The sequence below is a fragment of the Monodon monoceros genome, unplaced genomic scaffold (genome assembly GCF_005190385.1).
Source record: "Monodon monoceros isolate NGI ecotype Baffin Bay Population unplaced genomic scaffold, NGI_Narwhal_1 Super_Scaffold_19, whole genome shotgun sequence".
NCBI lineage: Eukaryota > Metazoa > Chordata > Mammalia > Artiodactyla > Monodontidae > Monodon > Monodon monoceros.
The window spans coordinates 81301709-81324840 of NW_021703775.1; the positions used below are offsets into that span (position 1 = coordinate 81301709).

Consider the following 23132-nt stretch of genomic DNA (forward strand, 5'->3'; position numbering starts at 1 on the left):
CAACCAGAAACATCGTGACTTGGCCCTCACCCTCAGGTGTGTGCAGCGATAAATGTGTGCTTTTGTTACCCGCAGGTTCTGAAGGTCCACCGGATTCAGGACGGACCTCTTGCCCAGACACTATGGTAACACGTGAAACCCTTTGCAGCCAAAGCCCAACAACCCTCGCTTTAAAAGAGAAACCTCCCTTATAATCAGACCCAGAACAGGGTCTTCAAAGTCAGCTTTCCAATTGCCAAGTAAAGAGTTTATTCTGTATCAGCTAATGAAAAGCATTCTCCACACATTTCCAATCAAGAAAAATTTCTTGTTACTTCCAATACTGATCAAACCACAACTCTAAAGACTATTCATTCCCCATAAAGGAATGTGACTATCTTTCTGGCACCAAAAGTTTTATTTTTTACTTTAATAAATATGTATTTTCCAACTGCATGGAAGGACACCCCTGGAGTAGAAAGAACGTCAGCTAAGAAGCCTCCTCGGCTACCTTGAGTTTCTCTAGGGTCTAAGGGCAGGACACAAGGAGAGTCTAGCCTGCATCTGTCTGGACTCTGAAAGTCTCTTACCTTTGTTTGTTTATTTATTTATTTTGGCTGCTCTGGGTCTTGCGGCATGCGGACCTTTTAGTTGCGGCATGCAGACTTTTTAGTTGCGGCATGCGAACTTCTTAGTTGCGGCATGTGAACTTCTTATTTGCAGCATGCGGACTTCTTAGTTGTGGCATGCAGACTTTTTAGTTGTGACATGCGGACTCTTAGTTGCGGCACACATGCGGGATCTAGTTCCCTGCGGAGGGATCAAACCCGGGCCCCCTGCATTGGGAGCTCAGAGTCTTACCTACTGGGCCACCAGGGAAGTCCCTTATCTTTGTTTTAAAAGTAACAGTGCTTCCTGGCTTCCTTTTCTAGTTAGGTCAGGGAGGATACACTTTTGTTTTAAATCTCCTGCCTATATTTAATTGCAATTGCAAGTAAGACGTTTGACTCACCTCTCCCTCCTCCCTCCCATTCACACTGGAAATGTAAAGTTGAGAAACAAACCAAACCTGTCCCTGCTTAATGCAACCAAACTGGCAACACCTTATTTTACTGGAGCACTTGATGGATGCTTCACCAGAATGGAATCCCTATAAATGCAAGCGATACGCTCAGTCCAAACAAATTAAAAATTACTCTCACGATGGATTCCAAATATTACGCTTAGACAAAACAACAAACTGTTATTAAACTCATAAACCTGCATCCCACAGCACACACAAAAAGTCTTAAGTTCGGGCTTCCCTGGTGGCGCAGTGGTTGACAGTCCGCCTGCCAATGCAGGGGACGCGGTTTCGTGCCCTGGTCCAGGAAGATCCCACATGCCATGGAGCGGCTGGGCCACTGAGCCTGCGCGTCCGGAGACTGTGCTCCGCAATGGGAGAGGCCACAACAGTGAGAAGCCCGCGTACCGCAAAAAAAAAAAAAAGTCTTAAGTTCAAGTTACCAACATGGTTCCACCCCTCTGACAGAATGAACTCCGGGAGCCTCAATAATCCTCGGCAGGAACCCCATACACTTTGGCTGAGACAGGAGACAAAAGGGAAAGATACCAGGGCTCCAGCCGGACCCAGGCCCCCCGTGCTCAAGCCTCTCAGTGCTCCAGACAGGCTCTGCATTCTACTTTAATCCTCTTTCTTTTGTAACACGAGCCTCTCCACGACAGAAAACATTTGGTTCCAAAGGACAATCCTGCAGAATGCCTTGGAGTTCCTCCTTAGAGCTGACAGATTCATAATTAAAAGTAAAAGCACAAAGTGCTCTCTCACTGAGGGTTTTCTCCCTCTGGGGAAGGGGATGCTCTGATTTTGTCCTATCCCTTCTCTGCAGGCCAAGGCACCACCCTGAGGGTGAAACATGCGAAGGAAGTGAACCATGAAGACATGAACAGCCTGTTGAGATGGGCTCTGTCCCGCCAGAGATACGATCCTGCCACAAGGACAAGGTGCAGTTCCCTCTGTCCGCGAGAAGGCTCATCACACCTGATCCGGAGTGCCTCCTTCTGTGGGTCTGATGAAGACATCGGGAAGCACCGGCTTCCAGCACGGCATGGCGGGACAACTCACGAGTCTTCGGGTTGTTTTAAGCCACGGGTGCAAAATCCAGTATAAAGAAACTCAGACTCCACACCTATTCCTTGTCTGACACTGCTCACTCCAGGTGGAGCTTTAGTGCGTGTCTGACGGCAAGCTCTTTTCTGCTACTATTTAAAAAACGAAATGTATGAATGGTAGCTGCACCCCAATCCACCTTCTAGTAAGGATTAGAAGTCACCTCTGGGAAAAACATGTTAGATATTTTGTATCCCTGGGGTTTCATTACATCTTTAAAAGGTCTGCTTCATACTCATGGAGATCATAGCCACATACAGATGATCAAAGCAATCTTGAGCTCTGCTTTCAACTGCACCTGTTTTCCCATTTCCCATACTGTCTAGTTAAGTATAACCATGTCCTATACCACCAAGAGATATCCCTTCCTGTGAATGCTCCCCTGGAGGCCAGGGATCCCTCGGAGCTGGCTGGCTCAATGTTCACTTGATTCCATACAGAGGTTTTTTGGTTTATAATTTCCTCTCCTTTGTAGGTAAACATCACTCATCCAACAATCAACATAAACTGTTTCCCTGTAGCAAGAGTGGTCTACTTACCACGGGAATTTATATTAGTGAATCCATAATGCTGCTCTATTAATATGAATGCTGACACTTTTAAATATTCCCCCCTGTCAGGAACACCTTCTGTCCATTACAAGGTGTAGATTCTTACCTCCTCAGGTGATCTCATTTGGATGACCAAGCAGCAAACATCTTCCCACCTGGAGGACTAATAAGCACTTTCTCACGGGTACTGAGCAGGCAGCACTGACCCGTTAAGTGCGAACACAGAGAAGGCACCTCAGCACAGTGCCTGGCATAAAACCGGCATTCAAAAAAGTTAATTCTCTCTCCCTAACTTCTTTTTCCTCTGTTTATTTTAGATCTTCAGGCTTCATATCACTATCCAAATCTCAAAGCTCTTGTAAACTCTTAGATTTACAATCCAAGCAAAAAATTATACCCTAGTCCACGATGTGCAGCCTATGTAGAGTTACTCACTTGGTTGTGGAAATGCTGAAACTGGTGCAGAACAGATAACCCCAACTTCTAAATTATTTGCGGCTCCAAAGTTCATTTGTAAAGTTTCTTTTCCTTAGAAACATGATGTTATATTTAGGATCTCAGGCCACAAACACCTATTTAACACACAATACATCTGAACTACAATACCAGCGTTTCTGCCGGGATGGAGCACAGTACCATGGACATAGCAGGCACTTGGATATTTATTGGGTAAAGTTATGAAGTCCTGCAACTGGGGGCAAGGTGCACAGCTGGCTTTGGATGAAATCTTTATATAGTCTCAGTCTGTGTTTATCTTCCTCCCACCTTCCTGATGTCTCCTCATGCCCAACAATTTCCTAATCCTCTCTTCCCCAAGTGACCAGTGCCCTCCTATCTTACAAATTGTAAACTTCAGCATCTCACCAGAGCGCCATACTTTAATGTTCCAAAGGGAACCGCTTCTTCTCCCTGCCAAAATTACCTCAGGCAGCTGATCTCAGCCATATATCAGGAGGGAAGAAATCTGATTAAGTTATTTCTCAATGAAATGTGAATGTCAGATAAACTATAATTTGTGTAGATATTCCTGACTCTTAAAAAGATGCCCGACCACCCAAACAAATCTAATTTTGTGTGGAGTACAGAAAAATGAATAGGTATATACAGTAGAGAGATCAGGGCCACCAGGGGGGATTGCTTCTAAGATATTTCTGCTTTTCAAAGCAACTTCCTTCTCCCCTGCTGCTTTGAAGTCTAATAACTTTTTTTTAAACAAGTTTCATAACGTCTTCAAGTTTCCATGGTAACAGCAAGTATATGATTATGCCGGTGATGGAGTGTGTACAGGGACAGGATGAGTCTAGCTTGGACAGTGCTTTTCCCAACCTAGAACCTAAGCCAAGGTGTTCAAGATTCAACCTGACACGTCCTAAAAACAATCACCTCCAAAGAGCAGCAGAAGCTACAGAGAAGATTCTCATGTTGACCCTGGGCTGGAATTCTGGTTTTACTCCTCCTGGCTTGGCCAAAAGGGTATATTAGATATCTTTAAAAAGTGGGGGGAGAAGGGAATGCCACATGTCTCCAAGAAACCCTATGTTTGTGGGGGAGAATGAAATGGAATTAAGAATCAACAAATGTGTCCTAAATTAGAACAAGAAAGTGGGTTGCTTTCAAAAAAAGAAGTGAAAAAAATCTATACAGGATTCTGCATGTGTATCTATTCACTCTAGTTGCCCCGGGGCATCAAGTACTTTCAGTGTGAAAACAGAAAACATCAACTTGGCCAGAGAAAGCAAAACATCTACGGACTTAATTTCAACACACACTTGAAGCTGATGCCTGATATCAGCTTCAAAAGGCAGCAGCCTCATTAAGCAATGACATGAGCCCCATCTGGGGGCTGGCAAAGCCTTAAAAAATCAAGTCAGTGCTGGGGGTCTGGAAAGGAGAATGAAACTGAATTTCCCTACATCAATTAACAATGCTATTAAGGCTACTTAGGACATGCCTCCGACAATACTTCTTAATACAAACAAGCTGAAGGCCTTCAAAGTAAAACCAGCCATTATCCCTACCCGTCATCTGGACTTTCATTACTCCCACCCTGAAGAGTGACACATCAAACAAACAAAGCACCCTGCCCACACGCAGGGCCTTTCCGCCAAGATCTCCATGTACCCTGACAAGTGCTTATTAGTCCTGACGACACCCCAGCAAAGAAGAGGGTTGACCACTGTGGCCTTTTTATTCTCCTAGGCGGAAAAGAGGGGGAAAACTGAGCCAGTGAATCAAGGGACCAGTCCAAGGTCACAGAAAAATGAACTCAGGACTTGGATGCGCTTGATCAGCTCCTCCACAATTTCTCCATCAGCCCCTAATGGCAAATAGGACAAATTTCCCTAGCTTGATTTAAGAACAGAAGCACCCGGGGGGCACACGGCCAACTCTTCTTATAGGCTGCTTGCACGTTGAGTCCTATTATGATATTTAATTTCAGAATAACTCTAACAACATTTGTATAAAACGAAATGTTTACTTTTCCTTCTACTAGCTTCTCTGGAGTGAATTCACTCTTTAATCAAGCACCAAACTCTGGACTAAGCGGCCTGAAGACGTTTGCGTAGGATGGAGGTGGTCAGCAGGGTAACTTTACGGCAATTACAGCAACTTAAGCTTCCTAACAGACTGGCAGACCCCACTTACTATATCCTGCACTCTTAAGACACACTTTTGCCTTAGACACCACAACCATAGTACGAAAGGAAAGTAATTATAGTACAAAGTTAACACGGGTCTCAAGAATCCAGTCATACGATTTTTAATAGCAAGGCTAGGCAGGAAAAAATTAAATTCTACAATAGTTAGCGCCTAACTCAGTGTCTTATTCCATAATTGCTAAAATTCTTTTTGAATAAATAAAAGAGAAAATAGAAGAAAGGTTGAGAAAGGACAGGAAGGTGATGGTAACTTTGTACCTGGTCCTTGATATACAAAAGTGTTCCTAAGACTGCAACCAACAGTAAAGATCAGTCTGACTTGAGCAACTGCCCGAAATTAATGTGTTTCTATTGTGTTGCCTGAGCTCCAAATTTTAAACTAAGGCAAAAAAAAATACCAGAGTGCTAATAATTTAGTGAAGAGACGGGTTCTACTAAAAGGGAAGAAGGCTGTAGGAAGGGCAGCAATGACTGAAAAATCTGCTTAATTTTTCTTAAAAGGTACTAAAACTTCCAAATACAATTATCCGAATGACCATCTGAATTGGAGGCAACTCTTCACTTGTCAAAGCCCAAGAGAGAAGAACCGTAAGCAAGTTGTATTCCCAGGGTAGCGACACAAGACGGAGCACTAATTACAACCTGTACTCGAGGGCCTTTCTGAAGAAACGCCACCAGCTTCACAGGCCCTGTTCCAACCACCCTTACTACACACCCGGAGGAGGGAAGAGACGGGAACCGATCCCACTCTGCAAAGGAGGAAACGGAGCCCAGAGTGAGGAGTCAGACTCCAGGCCAGACAGTGGCTGCCGGCCCTGCTCCGGGAGAAGAGAACAGACAGGGGAGAGGGACGGTTCTGTAACATCTGGGAGAGTGCCATATGTCCAGAAAATGTGAACCAGTGAAAAGATAGAAAGTGAGAACCAGCTGGCTGAGGAACAGGACACACGGACAGGCTGAGCAGGGGGCCTGTTTCGTCCTGTCCTGCTTCAAGCCCCTCATGACCATGGCCGTGACCTGCCTTCCTAGCCTCGCTTGTTCTCCCTCCTCCTTAGCAAAGGAGGGAAAACAAGTAAAACTGTAAAAAAACAACAAAAAAATCGGTTGTCCAATCACTAAGCTCCTCCCACTCCTCAAAGAGCTGGTTAACACAGGAGTCCCTGGACTTCGTTACCTACCTTTGCTTCATCATTAATGTCCCAAGTGAAAGAAATGGCATTATAAGCAATCTCCTCAATGTTACTGATGGTGTTGAAGCTTTCTTTGTAGTCAGCTGTATGAGGGACGAGAAAGAAAAAGAAAGTCGTGGTTTCTAGTTTCCAACATGAGGTTATAGCAGTTCAATGTAAGATTCAGCTCTTAATATTATCACTGCTAGATACTTTAAATTAACATTTTGTTGGGTTGAAAGAAGTTCAAAAAAGGAAGAAATAGAATCACAGAATTTTTGTAATGGAGGCAAGCTTAGACATTTTTAAATTTATCCCATTTTGTCAAAATTAGGACACTTAGGTCTAAAAAGTTTAAATAACTGTCCCAAGGCCACAAAACTAAGTCCAGAGAATCAAGACTGGAACTCAGTTCTTTTCATTCTTCTGAAAGAGAACATGAATATTACCACAGGCAAAGAAAAGAAGTAACACAAAGATTAAGAGCCATCTTGCGATACAGACAATGGTCTTACACGAAAATTATATACATGGCAAGAACACGGGTTTTCACAAAGCTACCTGACTAAATATGGATTTGCACAGGTCTGCTGCTCTTACTCCAAGTGATGAATCTCTGGGTCTATTTACAGACAGAAGAGACTTTCGATGCAGTTCAGCATGTAACTAGGGAAGACTGTGTGTGTTGCTGCACAGCAGCAGTATTTTCTTTAACTTGGTGATTTTTTTTTCCTCCACCTATTATCATGTCCAAATAATCAGAATCTCTTAAGGAAGACACTACCCCTCAAACAATTTGTAGACTGAAAAGCAGGACACTCTTACACGAGCTGGCGCTACAGCTCCTGGCCCCAGGGTCACATGGAAAGCCACCACATGGGGCATACGTCCTCATGAAGGAAGTAATGTTAAGAGCACCAATTCCAGGAGGCCAAGGACAATGTTTGGAACAGATCAGTAGCTGGCATAAAAATTCAAATGCATTCGGCAGGAAGCTGATCACTGCCAAAAATAACTGGATTTAGAAAACTGGATGCTTGCACCTCTGGGAATGAAAGCAGGCTCCGGAGCTACTTACCTATGTCAATGCATCTTTGTTTAGCCGTGTGCTGCCGCGAGTGCCAGTATTTCCAGTGCCTTAACTGATCTTCCCTGCTTTTGTCCTCGGCAAAAACCACCATGATCACACTCTGTGAAAGAGGATGCGTCACGACGTAAAGACACGAAGGCGTGAGTATCTTTTGGAAAACTTAGTTCTCGATTTTGCGGTGAACTAAAACTGCAATTTCAGATCTTAATTTAGATCTGCCTCGGACCTGGAACTAGTAAGCTCTGACCAGCTTTCCCAGAGACGGGAACTGACAGCAGGACTTACTCGGACTTTGCTGATGGGGTGGTGGATGCCCTCGTTGCTGCTCACTTCCTTCAAGGTGACAGGATAGAATTGGCCTTTGTTCAGGTACGTCATGGTGCTATCTCCCGGCTTCTGTCGGAGCGATTTTGAGGCTTCTAGGGTATATTCAAAGTTGTTCCTAGAAAACAAAAAAACTCACAGATCTCTAATTCACTCTCTTGGAAGCTTCTTAAATGCCTGAGCTCAAACTTGACATGCTTTAGTGTGGATGTATGCAGAGAGCAGATGGCTAGAAACATCCAACTGACCATGTCGTGCTATAAATAGATAGCAGTTGCTGCTTTTTCCAAAGTATATATAATCTTAAGCAACCCAGAAATTCTCAAATCTCTCAGCTGTGGGACTGCTAAATGCCTACCAGAAAATCTGTGAAGTGACGTTAACAAATCAGAAGTCTGGAGGCAAAGGATATTAATGATATGAATGAGTGAAAAGCACTCCGGAAGGAACTCTCACAAGACATGCTACCAACCTGGTATTTACCCAGCAAAGGCTGCAGACAGGAGGCCGGGAGGCCTCTGACTAAACGTGATTTGGCCTGACAGCACTTTTTTGTTGTTTTTGCTTATAATTTAAATGTACTCAGATGGCACTCCACGGTTGTCTACATTTTCCTTTATCTTATAGCACCACATCTATATTCCCCTGAAGTTGTTTAATAAACTTGTCGGGCCAGGGGTTGGCAAATTACTCCTATTTTTATACATAAAGTTTTATTGGAATGTAGCCACGCCCTTTGTTTACACATTACGGCTGCTTCTGTGCTTCAGCGACAGAGCTGGGCAAAGCTGGGCAGTTGCGACAGAGGCTGTATGGCCCACAAAGCCTAAAATATTTACTATCTGATCCTTTACAGAAAAAGTTTGTTGACCCCTATTCTAGATCCTGAAGGCATTTGAGTTTGTGGCTCCTGTGCCTTGAGGTAGGTCTATAAGGCAGTCTCAATTCCCATAAAATCCTAGATTTTAAATAAAACTTTTATTTAAAAATACAACACACATAAAAATGCATAAAACGAAATTACACTCCTAAAAAAACTAAAGATGTTTATATATAACTTGGAAAATATTGATATTTCCAGAGTGAGATGCAATTTTGTGACGTATAAAAGAGGTTGTCAGCCCAGTAAACAGTTGACTTCATTTATTTTATCATTAGTGAGACTAATAAAAATATAAAAGCCTTTATCCACCTCATGTTATTCCTAAATTCTCACAGAATTATACACTTTTGCAAACAGAAGGGACCTCAGATCTAATTTAATCCCTTCACCTCTTCTCTGAGATTCCATTCTACTACCACTACTACTACCATCACATAAAGAAACCGAAGGCAAGAAAAAGCACCAACACCAAGAATTAGGGAAACATGAAACACAGTTCAGAGTGCAAAACTGAATGCACTAAAGCAAATGTCCTCCAGCAAAGACGTCACCACACTAACTGCAAGAAAGTAAAGTTGAAAGCTGCGAAAGCCACCTCTGATTTTCCGAGATCAAATTAACAAAAAGGAAGTAAGTCGTACAAGCTGAAAGTTAAAAATCAAATTAAAAGACAACTATTACCCAGAAACACTGTCAAAAACATAGTCCTCTGAATTCATGCCAGGCATCCGCAGACTGAGATCCGAGGGGAAGAAAACCTGAAATATCAACGTGATAAGCCACAACGATGTAACTGGTTATCAGGCTCACTAAAGACCAACGTCTGGTACAGCATCAGAGCATGTGGCTTACAGCAACCCACCACTCTTCCAAAGTTTGTCTGAAACAAAAATTTTGACGCTACAAAAAATTTTAAAAGAAAATTAAAAAGAAAAAAATATCCATTTATACATCCCTTGATTAAATTAAGACAATTTACATAAGTGCTCCCACAAAGCGCTTCCTTCTTCTCTCTTCCCATCTTTCCCACACATCCCAATTCTGTCCAAACTCTGGAATGTGCAACCAAAATCTCACGACTTTTAGAAGTCAGCTCTATCGCTGCACCAAGTTAAGATACAGTATCAAGTCGGCACCATGGCTGGATGGATCGGTGCACTTTCCCAGGAAAGGTTACTATTCTACTCACTCTGTAAGTGGAGACGGATGCTCCTTTCCCCCATAAGTCATTAAATACAGTTCCAAACATCCTCAGCCCCTAACTTTTACCCGAGTGACGTGTTCATCACCACGGAGCCCTCAGAAGTACTTGGAATTAATTGGTAAATGTCACACAATGCACTTGTCATCAAGCTCTACCCGCCTCCCCGACAATGTACCAAGCAAGAAACACTAAGCAAATATATGATAAATCATTTTATATTAAGACCAGTTGCGGGGAGCTTGTTTTGGTCTAGGACAAAAGCCGAAAACAGACTGTGTGTCTATGTCTGCTGTCCACGGAAGATTGAGTATGCAGCTCTCCTTCTCATTCTCCAGCAAATCACTTTGCTGAAATCATAATTGTTAACTCAGCTGCTTGTAAGATTAGCCATGTGCCCTTGATAATAATTTCTGGTTTTATACGTTTAGTTTACAAATTATACCCATGGACCTTTTCTCTTTAAGAAAAAAAGAAAAACAACTCTTTTGTTCCCAATCCACTGACTTCAGGCTGAGTTTCAAGCTTACATAACAAGGAAGAGGTGGAACCCAATACTTATACAAACACACAGCGTCTTAGGAAGATGCTTTCATTTCCTGTACCTCCTGAACGCCTTCCTTGAAGGTCTCTGAGAAGGTAGAGTCTGGAGTACGCCTTTGAGCATTTGGGGGTTGAGCACCAGAGCTGAAATGGTCAGCATTCGGGTTCCGGTCGAAAACCACTACACGCTCTGTGGGCTCAGGATGATACACTGCTGGGGGGATCCCCACAGCAAAGCCGTGGTGCTGGGTCTCCGTCTTGATGGAGTGGGTAGGCATCGCTGCTATGGAGACAGTGACCGTGGTGTCAGGAGCTGTCAGATGGCCCCTCTTGTCGATGCCCAGCTGGTTGCCATGGGGAAGGACAATGTTAAATGGCACATTTTTCAGCACTTGCACTCTGTTTTCTCCAGCAGAAATGAGGGGCTGCTCAGTCACGTTTGATATGCTATTTCTTTAAGAAAAGAAAAGAAAATTGTGTTTTCAAACTCAGTGCTGATACAGTTCCCTGACAATTTTTATCTTCCTAATGGCATTGGGCTATTGGGTCCCGCGCAATAATAATAATATACTTGGTAGAAACAAAATAAATAGGAAATGGCACAACAACCCGTTACCAGAGAAAGGGAAAAAAATGCTTTATAGTTACAGGGCAAGTAAAATCCAGAAGTATTGAGTAAAATTTCATTTGAAACGCTGAGAACTCAGAGCGTTCCTCTACTATATTTTATTTCCAACAATCCTATAAAATGATCATATTTTACTAGAAGCCTGAAGCTACAAACGTGATTAACTGGAGCAGTATAGGCTGGTGGTTAAAGTACAGACTCTACAGTCAGACAATGTAGATTCAAAATCCTTCAGTAACTACGTGCTCATCTATAAAATGGGGATAATGATGGTACCTATCCTCACAAAGTGGTGATGAGGTGAAATGCGTATAATGATGCCCGGCACACAGGAGCTCAGGAAGTGTGAGGTACTTGGTCCTCAACCACCACTTCTCCCAGTACTTAGACTCACTCGCTTTCCCGTCCACCAAAAAAAAAACAAAACCACCCTATGATTACATTGTACCAGCAGATATATTTGCACAAATTACTTTTGGCTTAATAAATATCCTGGGCAATATAAGATGATTTTTAGTTTAGAGTAAAATTGATACATTTTCAAAGCCCCCTCAAACCATATAGGCTGATACCTTTAAGGGAAAAAAGCTATTCGGCAACTTTGCACATTTCAAGATCAATAAAATATTCAAACCTTAAACCATAAGTTCACTCCCAAGACTGTCTTAAAGAAATTTCTTTAGAGAAAAAGGAAAAAGCTATTTAGAAAGCTGTTCATTAAGGCTTTGTAATAGCAAAAATCAGATACAGCCTTAATGTTAAGGATAGCTAGGGTCTGCCTTAAAATATTCTAGCAAAAATAAAATTTAAAAATTAATTAATTAGAAAGTTGGAGAAGAGGGGAGAGTAGATCAAAAAGGAGGAAGTAAGTTGATAACAGTTGAAGCTGAGTAGCTACTGGCTTATACTATTTCTCTACTTTTGTTATGTTTGAAAGTGCCTATAACAAAAATTAAAAAATAAAAGCCATAAGCCCTTTTCCAAATTATGAAGATTAAAACAGCAATATGGAAAATATTTATGAAATATACTGAGTAGAAGAAAATCCTATCTGTGAATATAATCACAGCCCCATAAAATGCGCCTGCATGCCCAAACGGCAAACAACTAAACTGTGAGCACAGTGGGATTCTGAGTGATCATTCTTTCTTCAAAAATGTTTTATTCTTTTATTACTAATAGAACACAGGGCAATTTAAAAGGCACATTTAACTTTTTTTCTTCATGGCTATAAAGTCAAGGCTTAATTTGAATTTCTGAAAGTTTTAACCTAAAAGATTTCAAAAATAACCTCAACAGGAGTTTGGAATACAGCTGAACATACTTTATTAAATTTTACTCAGTTAGGCAGTTATTCAAGATCATTGATACTTATTTTTTTTAATGGACCCCCACCATTGCCTTAGACACATCCTTCTTAAGAGAACCTAAAAGACAAATAAGCAAACAGTGCACTCACGTGGTTACTAAAAACATCCCTTTGGGTGCGGAGAAAGTTATTGCTTTTGTTTTCTAGAAAAGGCAACTACACCTAAAGAAACGGGTGACTTCTCAGCAATAGAATCGTAATTATTAGTGAGACAAATCAGTAATGAAATCTGAATTCAGATATTAAGAGGCCAACTTACTCATCTCTTCCACTAGTGCCTGTTCATTTAAACAAACTTTTGCTTTATTTTCACAGAAACCTGGCATTTTCAAGTGTACTGTTTTATGCTCTGTATTAAACATTACCTTTTGCTATGATCTGGCTCTGGGTGCTCAACATCTGGCTTTGCTGTTGATGACCTTCTCTCTCGTGGAACCTTAGATATTAACACACATGACAACAACTTAGTTCTTACTCATGAAGTAGAGATACAGTCCTTACTTTTCAGTAAGCTCGACCATTCACATGCCTACTGACTGCCTACCGAACCCCAGGCTCTGAGGACACGCGACGAATAAGACAGTATCTGCCCTCAAGGAGTTTACAATCTGGTCACCGGGTTGATATGTTAAAAACCAACTTTTATTTAGTTGCCAAATAAATTCAGAATATCCAACATTTACTTTGTCATTGAGTTTGGGTTTTATCTGTTAAAAGAAATACCTCTGGTCTGGTTCTACCCATTTATCTACATAATGTAATAGAGAAGAAGCTACTGAAAACACAACTGGGCTCTTTCAACATTCTCCCTGCTCTTCTCTGCTACCCTTCCTTTCAGATCAAACGCAAAACCAAAAGGATCAGCCATATTAACGGTTCACTCCAAGATCCAAATGTTGGCTCCAAATGATAAATTTCTTTAGATACGTTGGGATTCACACTGTCTGTTACCCAAAGGACAAATCAAACTCTGTTGGGTCTATTCCTTTTTTGATTCTGCTCCTCTTTGCATAGGAGGTGACAGCAGGCGAACATTACTGGGTGTACTGCAGACATCAACCCAGCTGAGACTTATTCCCAACATGTACTCCAAAACCACTAAGACGTTTGAAACTGGTTTTCAATGTGAACGTAGAAATTCTATTCCTACATTCTTATTCTACCCTTAAAGACAAAATAAATTATTGTTTCACGTATTAACAACACGCTTTTAAAGCTTTACCAAAGTTATTATATAAAAATGACTGATGGTTACACCCAAAGAATTGAAACAAATAAGTCAGTTTATTTAAGAAGGAAAATAAATAACCCTACAGCTATTGCAAGAAGGCTGACATGCAGTACTACTAAGATTGCCACCCTTAATGGACAGATATGAGGATTTATCTCCTAAGATGTAAAATACTTTTAGGATGACCCTTTATTTAAAATACACACACATACAACCCACTGCAATTAGTGGTATTACATAGGCCTTTCTGGCACTAAACTTGTTGGGTTTCTCCCATTCTCAAAGTTTCAATTAAAAATATGTAACTTCAAACTTCATACTTAATACTTAGAAACTTATGGTTTTACACTGAGTCAATAAAACAAGCCATAAGAAGAACAGATAATATAAGTTCTATTTGTGGCACACGTCCCAGGCAAGGGTTTCTTCTAGCATCCTTGGTTACTGTGCAAGTTTCCATTCATATTTAAGGGAAAAAAACTGACCTCGGACCTCAAACACAAGCTGGACACATGGCCTCATACCAGAAAACAATTAAACCTTTTGTTTAGGTCATCCCCCCCCCATTCTGATAATCAAACTATCTTCTTTGCTTTTTACCCTCTGCATTTCTTGTATTCAGAGAAGAATACAGTGTCAGAATGTAACAGAGGGCAGGCAACTGGTGAATCTGGGTGAGAGTATCTGGGAGTTAATTGTCTTGTTATTCTAAGTTTTCTATAGGTTTGAACGTTTCAAAAACAAAGAGATGGTAAAAATAAGCTGTAATATATAGCCATTCCTGGGCTGTATCTTACAGTTTATATATATGTGGGCTATGGGTCAGAGGGAAGAACGCCAAAGTGAACCCAGCAAGCAGAGCCTGTCCCCCACAGGGCAGCAAGGCACACTGCGGCGGGGGCTTGGGCACAACCTGAAACCCTGGCTGCAACACATACTAGTTGTGTGACCTGAGAATCTTATTTTTGTCATCTGCAAAACAGGGATGATAGCACATATTTTCCAGGGTTGCTGGAGGGATCAGGAATCACGTTCATTCTGGTAGCATGGCTAGCACAATACAGGTAATCCGTAAGCGGTAGCCAGTATTACTAGGATAATGATGATGGTACAGATCAGGGGTGTCCAGATATGAACACCATGTAAAACTCCAGGCGGAGAACAGGCTGTGTTTAATTAAGACTAATCCAAATCTCTAGGAACAGGCAACAAAATATATCCTGACCTTAGAACTAGAAAGTCCAAGGCTAGAGAATACAGGTTTTGTTTTTTTCATGAATCCCACAATCAAATCAAATCAAATGCTCTGTAATATCATTTAGGGAAAAGGAAACCACTCTGACTACAGAGGAATAAAGGTTAGAGCACAGGTAAATGAACCAATGTCCACTCTTGATGGCACTAAGAACTACCTTTGGAAAAATGACCAATCTCATTAAGGCACAGGTAACATCTTCTTTTATGGGAGCTTCACCTTTCAGATAGAGCCAGAACAGCTGGCTACTTTACACATTTTAAAAACGACCCGTTGATTCTACGATTGTAGATTTTCAGCTTTTGAACCACAGTAAGTCAAAGTACTCATTAAACTATTTATAGTCACTACAGAAGCAACCTGCATTACATTCTACCAGCAAATTACTGTTTTATATGCTGTTGAATCAAGTGTGCCTTGGGCTGTTGTTAGGGTTTTTAAAGAGCAGGCAAACCCACCTTGTAGTAGTCATAGAGCAAGCCCAGCGCAGCTGCACTGTCTTCATCTCCATTGATGCTCATCATCGCTTTGGTTGCTGCAGTGAGAGGGTTTTCCAGGAAAGATTTCCAGGCTTCATCCTCACTAGTGTAGGAACGACGCTGTGGATAAAGTGCTTCATTCTGAAGAACCAACACTGGCCGTTTGCTTAGGAGAAATTTATTTAAGAAGAAAAAAAATATATATATCTCTATCTCACATCTTTTTCTACTGCAGGTCATCATAAACTAATTTTTTAAAAGGCAAACAACCAATTCCTTGATGTTCCAATAAAATAGTCCATTGTTTCATCAATGACCCTAGTAAAGCTAAATTAAGACAAGATCAGAAGACAACCCGCTTAAATGCAGCCCAATGGGTCACCCAGTAAGCTATAAGGTATTTAGGCAGCACAGGGAACCTGCAGTTAACCTGCACATGGAACCCAGGACACACTACCTGGCACAAAAAAACCCCAAAACCAGAAGTCAAAAACCCACTCCAAGAAAATGTCAGGCTATGCAAACACTTTACAAAAACAAACACAAGGACAAAGTAAGGCAAAACAGAACATTCACTCTCTTCAGACATATACATTCAGGACTGTACCCTCTTACACAGAGTATATATGGTTCAATCACCATGCTGGTATATGATATCTCCCTCTTTCTCCCGGTGATGCCATGCCTTAAAAACTACAAACAAAGGGGAGAGGAGGAGAAGACGGAAAGAAAAAGGGCGACTTGGTTTAATCCTCGGGGGTATATGAGAGAGTTAGAATATTCTACTGATTACCAGCAGACTGAGCATGGAATGTGGCCAAAGGGGACTGTAAATCAATAAGGAGGTACAATTCTCTGGCATGGGAGTTAACTGTTTATCGTAGAGATAAACACTTAAGAATCTACAACAATAAATGCAGCCACTGAACAAAAAGAGGTTTTTAAGGAAATAAGTGGGGAAATCAGTTTTTAAAAATCTTTACTGGTTTTTCATACTGGGCAAGAACTGTTCCACTTTAACACTGTAGTTCGGTGGGAAAAATCCAGAAAAATCAACGGAGAACTTAGTAGAGTCTTATAGAAGATTTAACTTAAAAGATTAAAGCAAACATGACTGATTCCAAAAATTTGAAATGTAAACAGCCTCAGTAACTGTTCAGTGGTTCTGTTTAGTAAGTCAATAAAGAGAAAAAGTGGAACACTACCTCCAGCAAAATCAAGCAGTTTTTTTTTTTTAAGAAAAGCTTTTTAAATATTCAGAACTACTCTGAATTATCACCATCCTAACAAAGCAAATTAAAGGATCAGTTCTCATTGCAACACACAAATGAAATATGTAAATTGCCTAAAGGTGACCTACCTACTCTAAAAGTGAATGTAGAAAGATTGATTATCTTCTCAAGTAATCAACAAGGTTAGGGTTTGGCAGTCACCCAGGCCCTTTAAAAACAGATACAGATTCAGAAAAAGGAGAACATCTTTGAAAAAAAGGGGGAAAAAAAATCCTACAACTTAATTATCCTCAGTCAAAACTGTCTTATTTCAAAGCCAATGTTTTTACTCCTAAAGTCCTAGGAGCTCACATTTGGTAGGAAAAGTTTTGAGGTGGTATACTATTTTAACACAAAATAAACACGATGGGTTGTTCAAAGCACATGGTTGGTTTAAAAATGAAGACTTCCCACAAATCCCAAATTTAAAAAAAAATATGTAATATACAAAGGGGCATTCCCCGCGCCATCAGGAGGACAGAACAACAGCCACTGAACCAGTGGTACTTTGGGGGTGATTTGGTGTCCTGCGCTATTATTAATAGTGTAATACCTACTTCCAGAAGATTATGACAGCACTTGGCTCATTCAATTCCCATAATGCTAGTTTTTCAGCTTCCCTTCTTCTCCCACCCCCATCCCAAATCTGCACAAGCAACAGAAAATAAATATTTTTTTGCCAATGGTTTTGTTTGTGATTACCCTGAAGGTGTCTTAGATTTCCAAACTATGCCTAAGGCCAAAATTGGAGCTCTGGAAATATGCCTTATCTAAACTATAAGTCAAGAAATAAACACGAAACCAGCTGCCTTTTTTAGTCTACTTCCTCATGACAGTCAGGCTGTTGTTAGTCCCTAAAGCCTCATCACTGCCCTCTCCCTGAGTCTTAACACCCTTCATCAATGATCTCTGGAAGACTTCTGAAATACAGTTCAAGCAATAATTTATCTGCATATTCTACACCACAAGATTAATTGAAATTTAAGTTATCCATACATAATAATATCTAAACCTCTCATCCACAAGAAGAGCACCCTTAAACAAAGCGATCCTCAGCAAATAATTATAAAGCTGGGAGAGTTACCCCTCTGCCCTGGATTTACTGATCTCAAATACACTGACTGGTCTGGTGCGATTTACTTGGGGTTTTTTTGGGGGGGTTTCTATTTCTTCTCTTTTTTGGAGCAATTTTATATTTACAGAAAGGCTGCAAAGAAAATACAGAACTGTCCCTCGCCCAGTTACATTATCGCCTTACATTTGTGAAAATATTTCTTTAATCACGATCGCCAAAAAAACACGTTAGTAAGCACAGTGCTCTCTAGTCTACCATCCTGATTTCAAAGTTCCATCCTCTTGATATTTCTGAGCACTGCTAGTTGCAATAATCTGTAATTACCATCAGTGAGCCAAGTGGGAAAAAAAACTCCTGCAACAATTTTCTCAGCCAGGGAAAAGAAAATGCCAGGACACCGGAGCACTTCCACTTTCCCCTCAATTTCTCCTTTCGGAAGTTCTAGCAGCCTGGCCGAATGATACGGCTGAGCGACAGAGATTACCTGAGAAGCTCTCCCTTTCCAGCCGCGGAGCGCGTCCCAAAGAGCTCCACTGTCCCCCCTGAGCGAAAACGCCCCGGTGGGGACACGGGGCCGCCGGCGGGCAGAGCCCCAGCCCGCGAGCGGGGCGCCCCGAAGCTCCCGCCGCGCACCCGGGCCACCGGAGAGCAGCAGCGGGGCGCGCCCGTGGGGTGGTCCCCCAGACCAGGACGCTGAGGCCGGGAGTGGCGGTTCCTCTCAGGAGTCAAGGCCCCCAAGGCAGGGGTCCCCTCAGGGGTCTTCGGGGGAACAAAGGCGGCCGGGGGTGCGGACAGGCAGAGGCCGCGGCGGAGAAGAAGGCGGACGGCGAGACGCGAGCCGCCCGCCCTCCCAGCCTGGCACCCCCGCCTCCTCGCCCGGCCTCGCACCGGCGCCCCCCGCCCGCCCGCCCGCCCGCCAGACCTCGCACCCGCCCCGGCCCTCGCCTCGCCCGTCCGCCCGCCCTGCCTCGCGGCAGGTGCGGCCGGCCGGCCGGCCGGGCAACAGGAGCCCGGCCGCACGGCCGGACTCGCCTGCCGGCGCCCTCACTCACTTGTCGTACTCCTGTGTCATCGTGCTCGCTCGCCGCTGCCGGGCCGCAGAACTGGACTTTCGGGTTGGGACAGTACACCCGATCCGGGGGGGGGAGGAGGAGGAGGAGGAGGAGGAGGAGGAGGCGGCGGCGGCGGCGGCGGCGGCGGCGGCGGCGGCGGCGGCGGCGGCGGCGGCGGGTCCAGAGCGGCGGCCCCGACGGGCTGGGTTCGCTTTCCTCGCTTTGAGCCGGCTCCGCGCGGGCAGCGAGCACAGGGCGCCCGGGCTCAGCCTCCCATTGGCTGGCGGCGCTCAAGCACAGGGCTGGGCCTCGGGGCCGGGAGCCTGGCGGCGCTGCCTGATTGGCCGGCGCGCCGGGGCGCCGGGGCGCCGGGGCGGGGCCGAAGGGAGGCGACGGGGCCGAGCGGCGCGGGCTGGGGGCCGCTCCGCGTGGCCGCGTCTGTGTGGCGCGCCCGGCGCTCGCGCCTCCCACCTGTCCGGAGTGGCAAAGCCGCGAGGCTCCCAGTGCGCACCTGCAGCTCCTCGGCGGTCTTCCGCGCTCCCACGGCAGGGCGGCCAGGCGCTGCGTCCCAGCTCTGCCCCACGGTCACGGGCCTCGGCAGCCCACCCGCGGGACGGGCCGTGCCCTGGCGCCGCCTTCCCGGGCGCTGGGCGCTCTTCCTTCCTCGCCCGCCCGCCCGCCCACCCAAGCCACCCGCTGCTCCAGTGATGGAGCTTCCCCACCCGGCGGCTGTGCCCCTCACCGGTGCCCGCGGTACGCCTCTCGGCTGCCTCGGGCACCTTCCCGCCTGGGGTCTGTGGAGCGCCCCGCCCTTCTTGTGCCCCCGCTCACCTCTTATTCCGCGTGCACTTACTTACGAGGCTCTGGCTTTTACCCGAGGAAGCTCAGATGTCTCCCTGCTCGTCTTGCCCACCGACACTCTCTGGCTTTAGAACCCCCTGTTCATCCACTTCAGATTGTCCACTATGTGACAGTCACTGGAAGACTACCACAGTCTCCTAACCCGTTGTTTCCCCCGCCCCCGGTGCGGCCAGCGTGGGTGCCCGTGGCGTGGTCGCCCCAGCCTCGCGGGAGCCGCCTCCGTCCCAAGTGCCTGCCCCTCCCCTCTCCTGGGCCCCACCTCTCTGGACGACCCCACCAGTCTCGAATTTCCATCTCTGCCTACGTCTTAGCCCTCTGGGAACCACATCCCGACTTCACCCGCCACCCCGCACTCTCCTCCCCGACTGCCGCCCCTCCCGGCACCCCTAAAGCCGTCTCACTCCTCTCACCAGCCAACTTCCATTCATTTCCACCCCTACTTATTCCTGGCCGCAGTTGTCCTTCCTGAGCCGAAGCTCCCTTCTCCAGGGTCTGCCCTTCATTCAACAATTCTATGCCAGGCACTGTTCTAGATGCTGGGGATACTGCAGTGAAAAGAGGGGACGAAATTTCCTGCCTTCTTCCAGCATCCTTCTTGCGGTAACAGACAAAATAAAGGCAGAGGCTCAGCCTTGGGGACGGTGGGGACGCCCGGTGCGTTCGGTGAACCGCAGGAGCCCAGAAGGGCTGGAGGACAGAAGGACAAGGGAGATGCATTCAGGGAGGTAACGGGGGCAGGGAACACTCCTTGTGGGGCTTGGGTGCCCTTGTACAGTCTTTGGCATCTACTGAGTGAGATGAGGAAGCATTGGAAGGTTTGGAATAGGGCAGTGACATGACCTCACTCCTGTTTGAAAGTAAATAAGCTGGCTGTTGGGTGGTAGGGGACAAATGTGGGAGCAGGGAGACCAAGCCAAAGATACTAGTCGCTTGGCTTAGGGTGGTAGGTTGGAGTGGTGAGAAGTGGTCAAATTCTGGATCTATTCTGGAGGTAAAACCAACAGAATTTCCTGAAAATCGGATATAGGGTGTGAGAGGAAAAACAGAGAGTCAAAGACTACAAGGTTTTCAGCTGAAAACTGAAAAGAATGCTTGGCCATCATTGAGATGGGGAAGACTGCAGGCAGAGAAGGTCTGGAGGAGGTCGGGGTTTCATTTTGGTCATGTTAATTTCAAGGTTTTTATTAGAGATCCAAGTAGATGTATCAGCAGATGGTTTGATATGAGCCTGGAGTCCTGGGAGAAGTCAGGTTTGAAATGACATCTGGGAATCATCAGCAGAGAGATGGTATTGAGAGCCTGGAGATGGGATGAACCTCAGTGGCAGAGAGACAGGAAAGAATGGGACCAACACTGGAGGAAAAGGAAGCAAGGAGGAAAGGTGGTCAGCCAGGTCACATGCTGCCAGGAGGTTAAGAAAGATGGGCATTTAGCAACATGGAGGCCATTAGGGCCTTCATTCAGTACCAGCTGATCCCTCATCCACTCCCACCAACTTCCTGCTCCCTGTTCTCTAGGCCTCTTGGGACCTAAACAGGCAACCACAGACGCCATCATGCCCTTCTGCCATTTCCAGTTTCTGTCCTCTAGCCCTGGGTACCACGCTGGAGCCAGGGAGGCTGTTCTTTTTTATTCTTCACTATCTTGTTTAAATAAATTATATTTTTAAAGTGGGCTAACTTAAAAATAATTAAGTAAATAATAGTACACGTGGTCCCCAGATATGGTGCAAATCAGCAGAGCTGTGCCGCAGACGTGACTCAAGTTGGGAAACAATGTCTCTTTACCTCATCCTTCCCTCTTCTTCCTCTAATCTGTCTCCAGATGTGGCCAGAGTGACCTTTATCAAGCACAAATTTTAGATCTTGTCACCTTTTACACTCTGGATAAAGTCCAGACACCTTAGCACGAGTGTGACTGAACAGCTCCGCCCGCCCTTTTGCAATTCTGCTCCTGGCCCTGCTCTGCTCTGCTAAGAACACGCCCTGCCCCCCAGCCCCTGCTCCTCCTCTTCCTGCTTGGCAAACTCCACTCAAGCGTCCAGGCTGGGCTAGGACCCCCTCCTCTTCCTCCAGCTGTCCTCCCCGGCCTTCTAGGCTGGGTTAAGTGGCCCACGTGCACCCACGGTACTTGTGCAACACCCCATCACCACACTTACCACATTCTGTTTGTAATACTCGATTTTCTGTTTGTTTCTGTCTCCACCATAAGTGGGAGCTTTTCAAGAGAGGGCAGGGATTGTACCGCTTTCATTTTATGGTCCCTAGCCTCCTGGTATTCACATAGAAGCTGTCCAGGAAGTGTTCACTGGATGGGTACCTTCCTCTGCAGGCATCTCTTCTGGCCCTCAGCCTCCTCCCATCTGGACCACATCGGGGATCGGCTTAAATTACTTTCCTATTGCAGAAGACGCACGACCTCATGCTTCAGTCCCACTGCCTGGTACACGATAGGCACAAAATAAATATGGGATGAATGAATAAATATCAAACCATAAATCCAAAAACAAGAACAGTAAAGGCCTGAGGTTATTAGAACTTAGATGTACTAATAAAAAAATTGGGTCTATTCTGTAAATCTGAGTATTGGCTTATTTAGTTTGTCTCCAAGAGCTCTCTAAAATAGAAGTTAAAATCCATATCTATGAGCTGTTGGCCATACCTTATTTAAAAAAATTTTTTACTATTCTTAAAATTATAAAAATAATACATGCTTATAGTAAAAAAAGAAGAAGGAAATGTAAGCAATACAGAGGGTTTAGAGCACAGAGTTGCTCCCTCTTCCCTCCTGTCCCTCTCCCCAGAGATAACCACTGTTACCAGTTTTCGTATAACTTTCCAGATATTTCATATGCATCCACAAACATACATATGTTTTATTTTCTTATACAGTGGGATGCATACTGTGCCCAGCCCTCCTCAGCTTGCTTGCTTTCACTTACTTTAGGGTCTTGCACATTTTCCATGTCAGCACCTATACATCTACTGCACCTTAAAAATGGCTGCATATTATTTCTTCGTATGGATGTATGATAACTAGACACTATGAGTAAGCAATCAGTGATTTTTTTTAATTAACAATTCTTTTTTAAATTTTATTTATTTTTGGCTGCGTTGGGTCTTCGTTGCTGCATGCAGACTTTCTCTAGTTGTGGCGAGCAGGGGCTACTCTTCGTCGCGGTGCGCGGGCTTCTCATTGTGGTGGCTTGTTGCAGAGCGCGGGCTCTAGATGCGCGGGCTTCAGTAGTTGTGGCACACAGGCTCAGTAGTTGTGGCTCTCGAGCTTTAGTGCACAGGTTCAGTAGTTGTGGCGTATGGGCTTGGTTGCTCCACGGCACGTGG

The 23132-nt window shown here is 44.5% G+C and overlaps 1 protein-coding gene across 1 annotated transcript in view; it reads right to left on the reverse strand.

Moving 5' to 3' along the window:
* The window catches only part of GRHL1 (grainyhead like transcription factor 1), a 46103-nt gene extending 27049 nt beyond the window's left edge, over positions 1–19054 (reverse strand). Inside the window, exons 1-8 of the mRNA XM_029232172.1 lie at positions 18931–19054; positions 15512–15698; positions 12933–13003; positions 10633–11023; positions 9508–9584; positions 7905–8061; positions 7608–7719; positions 6539–6633 (exon numbers count right to left, since the gene is read on the reverse strand). Coding sequence (XP_029088005.1) covers positions 6539–6633; positions 7608–7719; positions 7905–8061; positions 9508–9584; positions 10633–11023; positions 12933–13003; positions 15512–15698; positions 18931–18950 — 1110 coding nt within the window. The 5' untranslated portion in view covers positions 18951–19054. The remainder of the gene's footprint in view (positions 1–6538; positions 6634–7607; positions 7720–7904; positions 8062–9507; positions 9585–10632; positions 11024–12932; positions 13004–15511; positions 15699–18930) is intronic.
* Positions 19055–23132: the final 4078 nt, after the last annotated feature.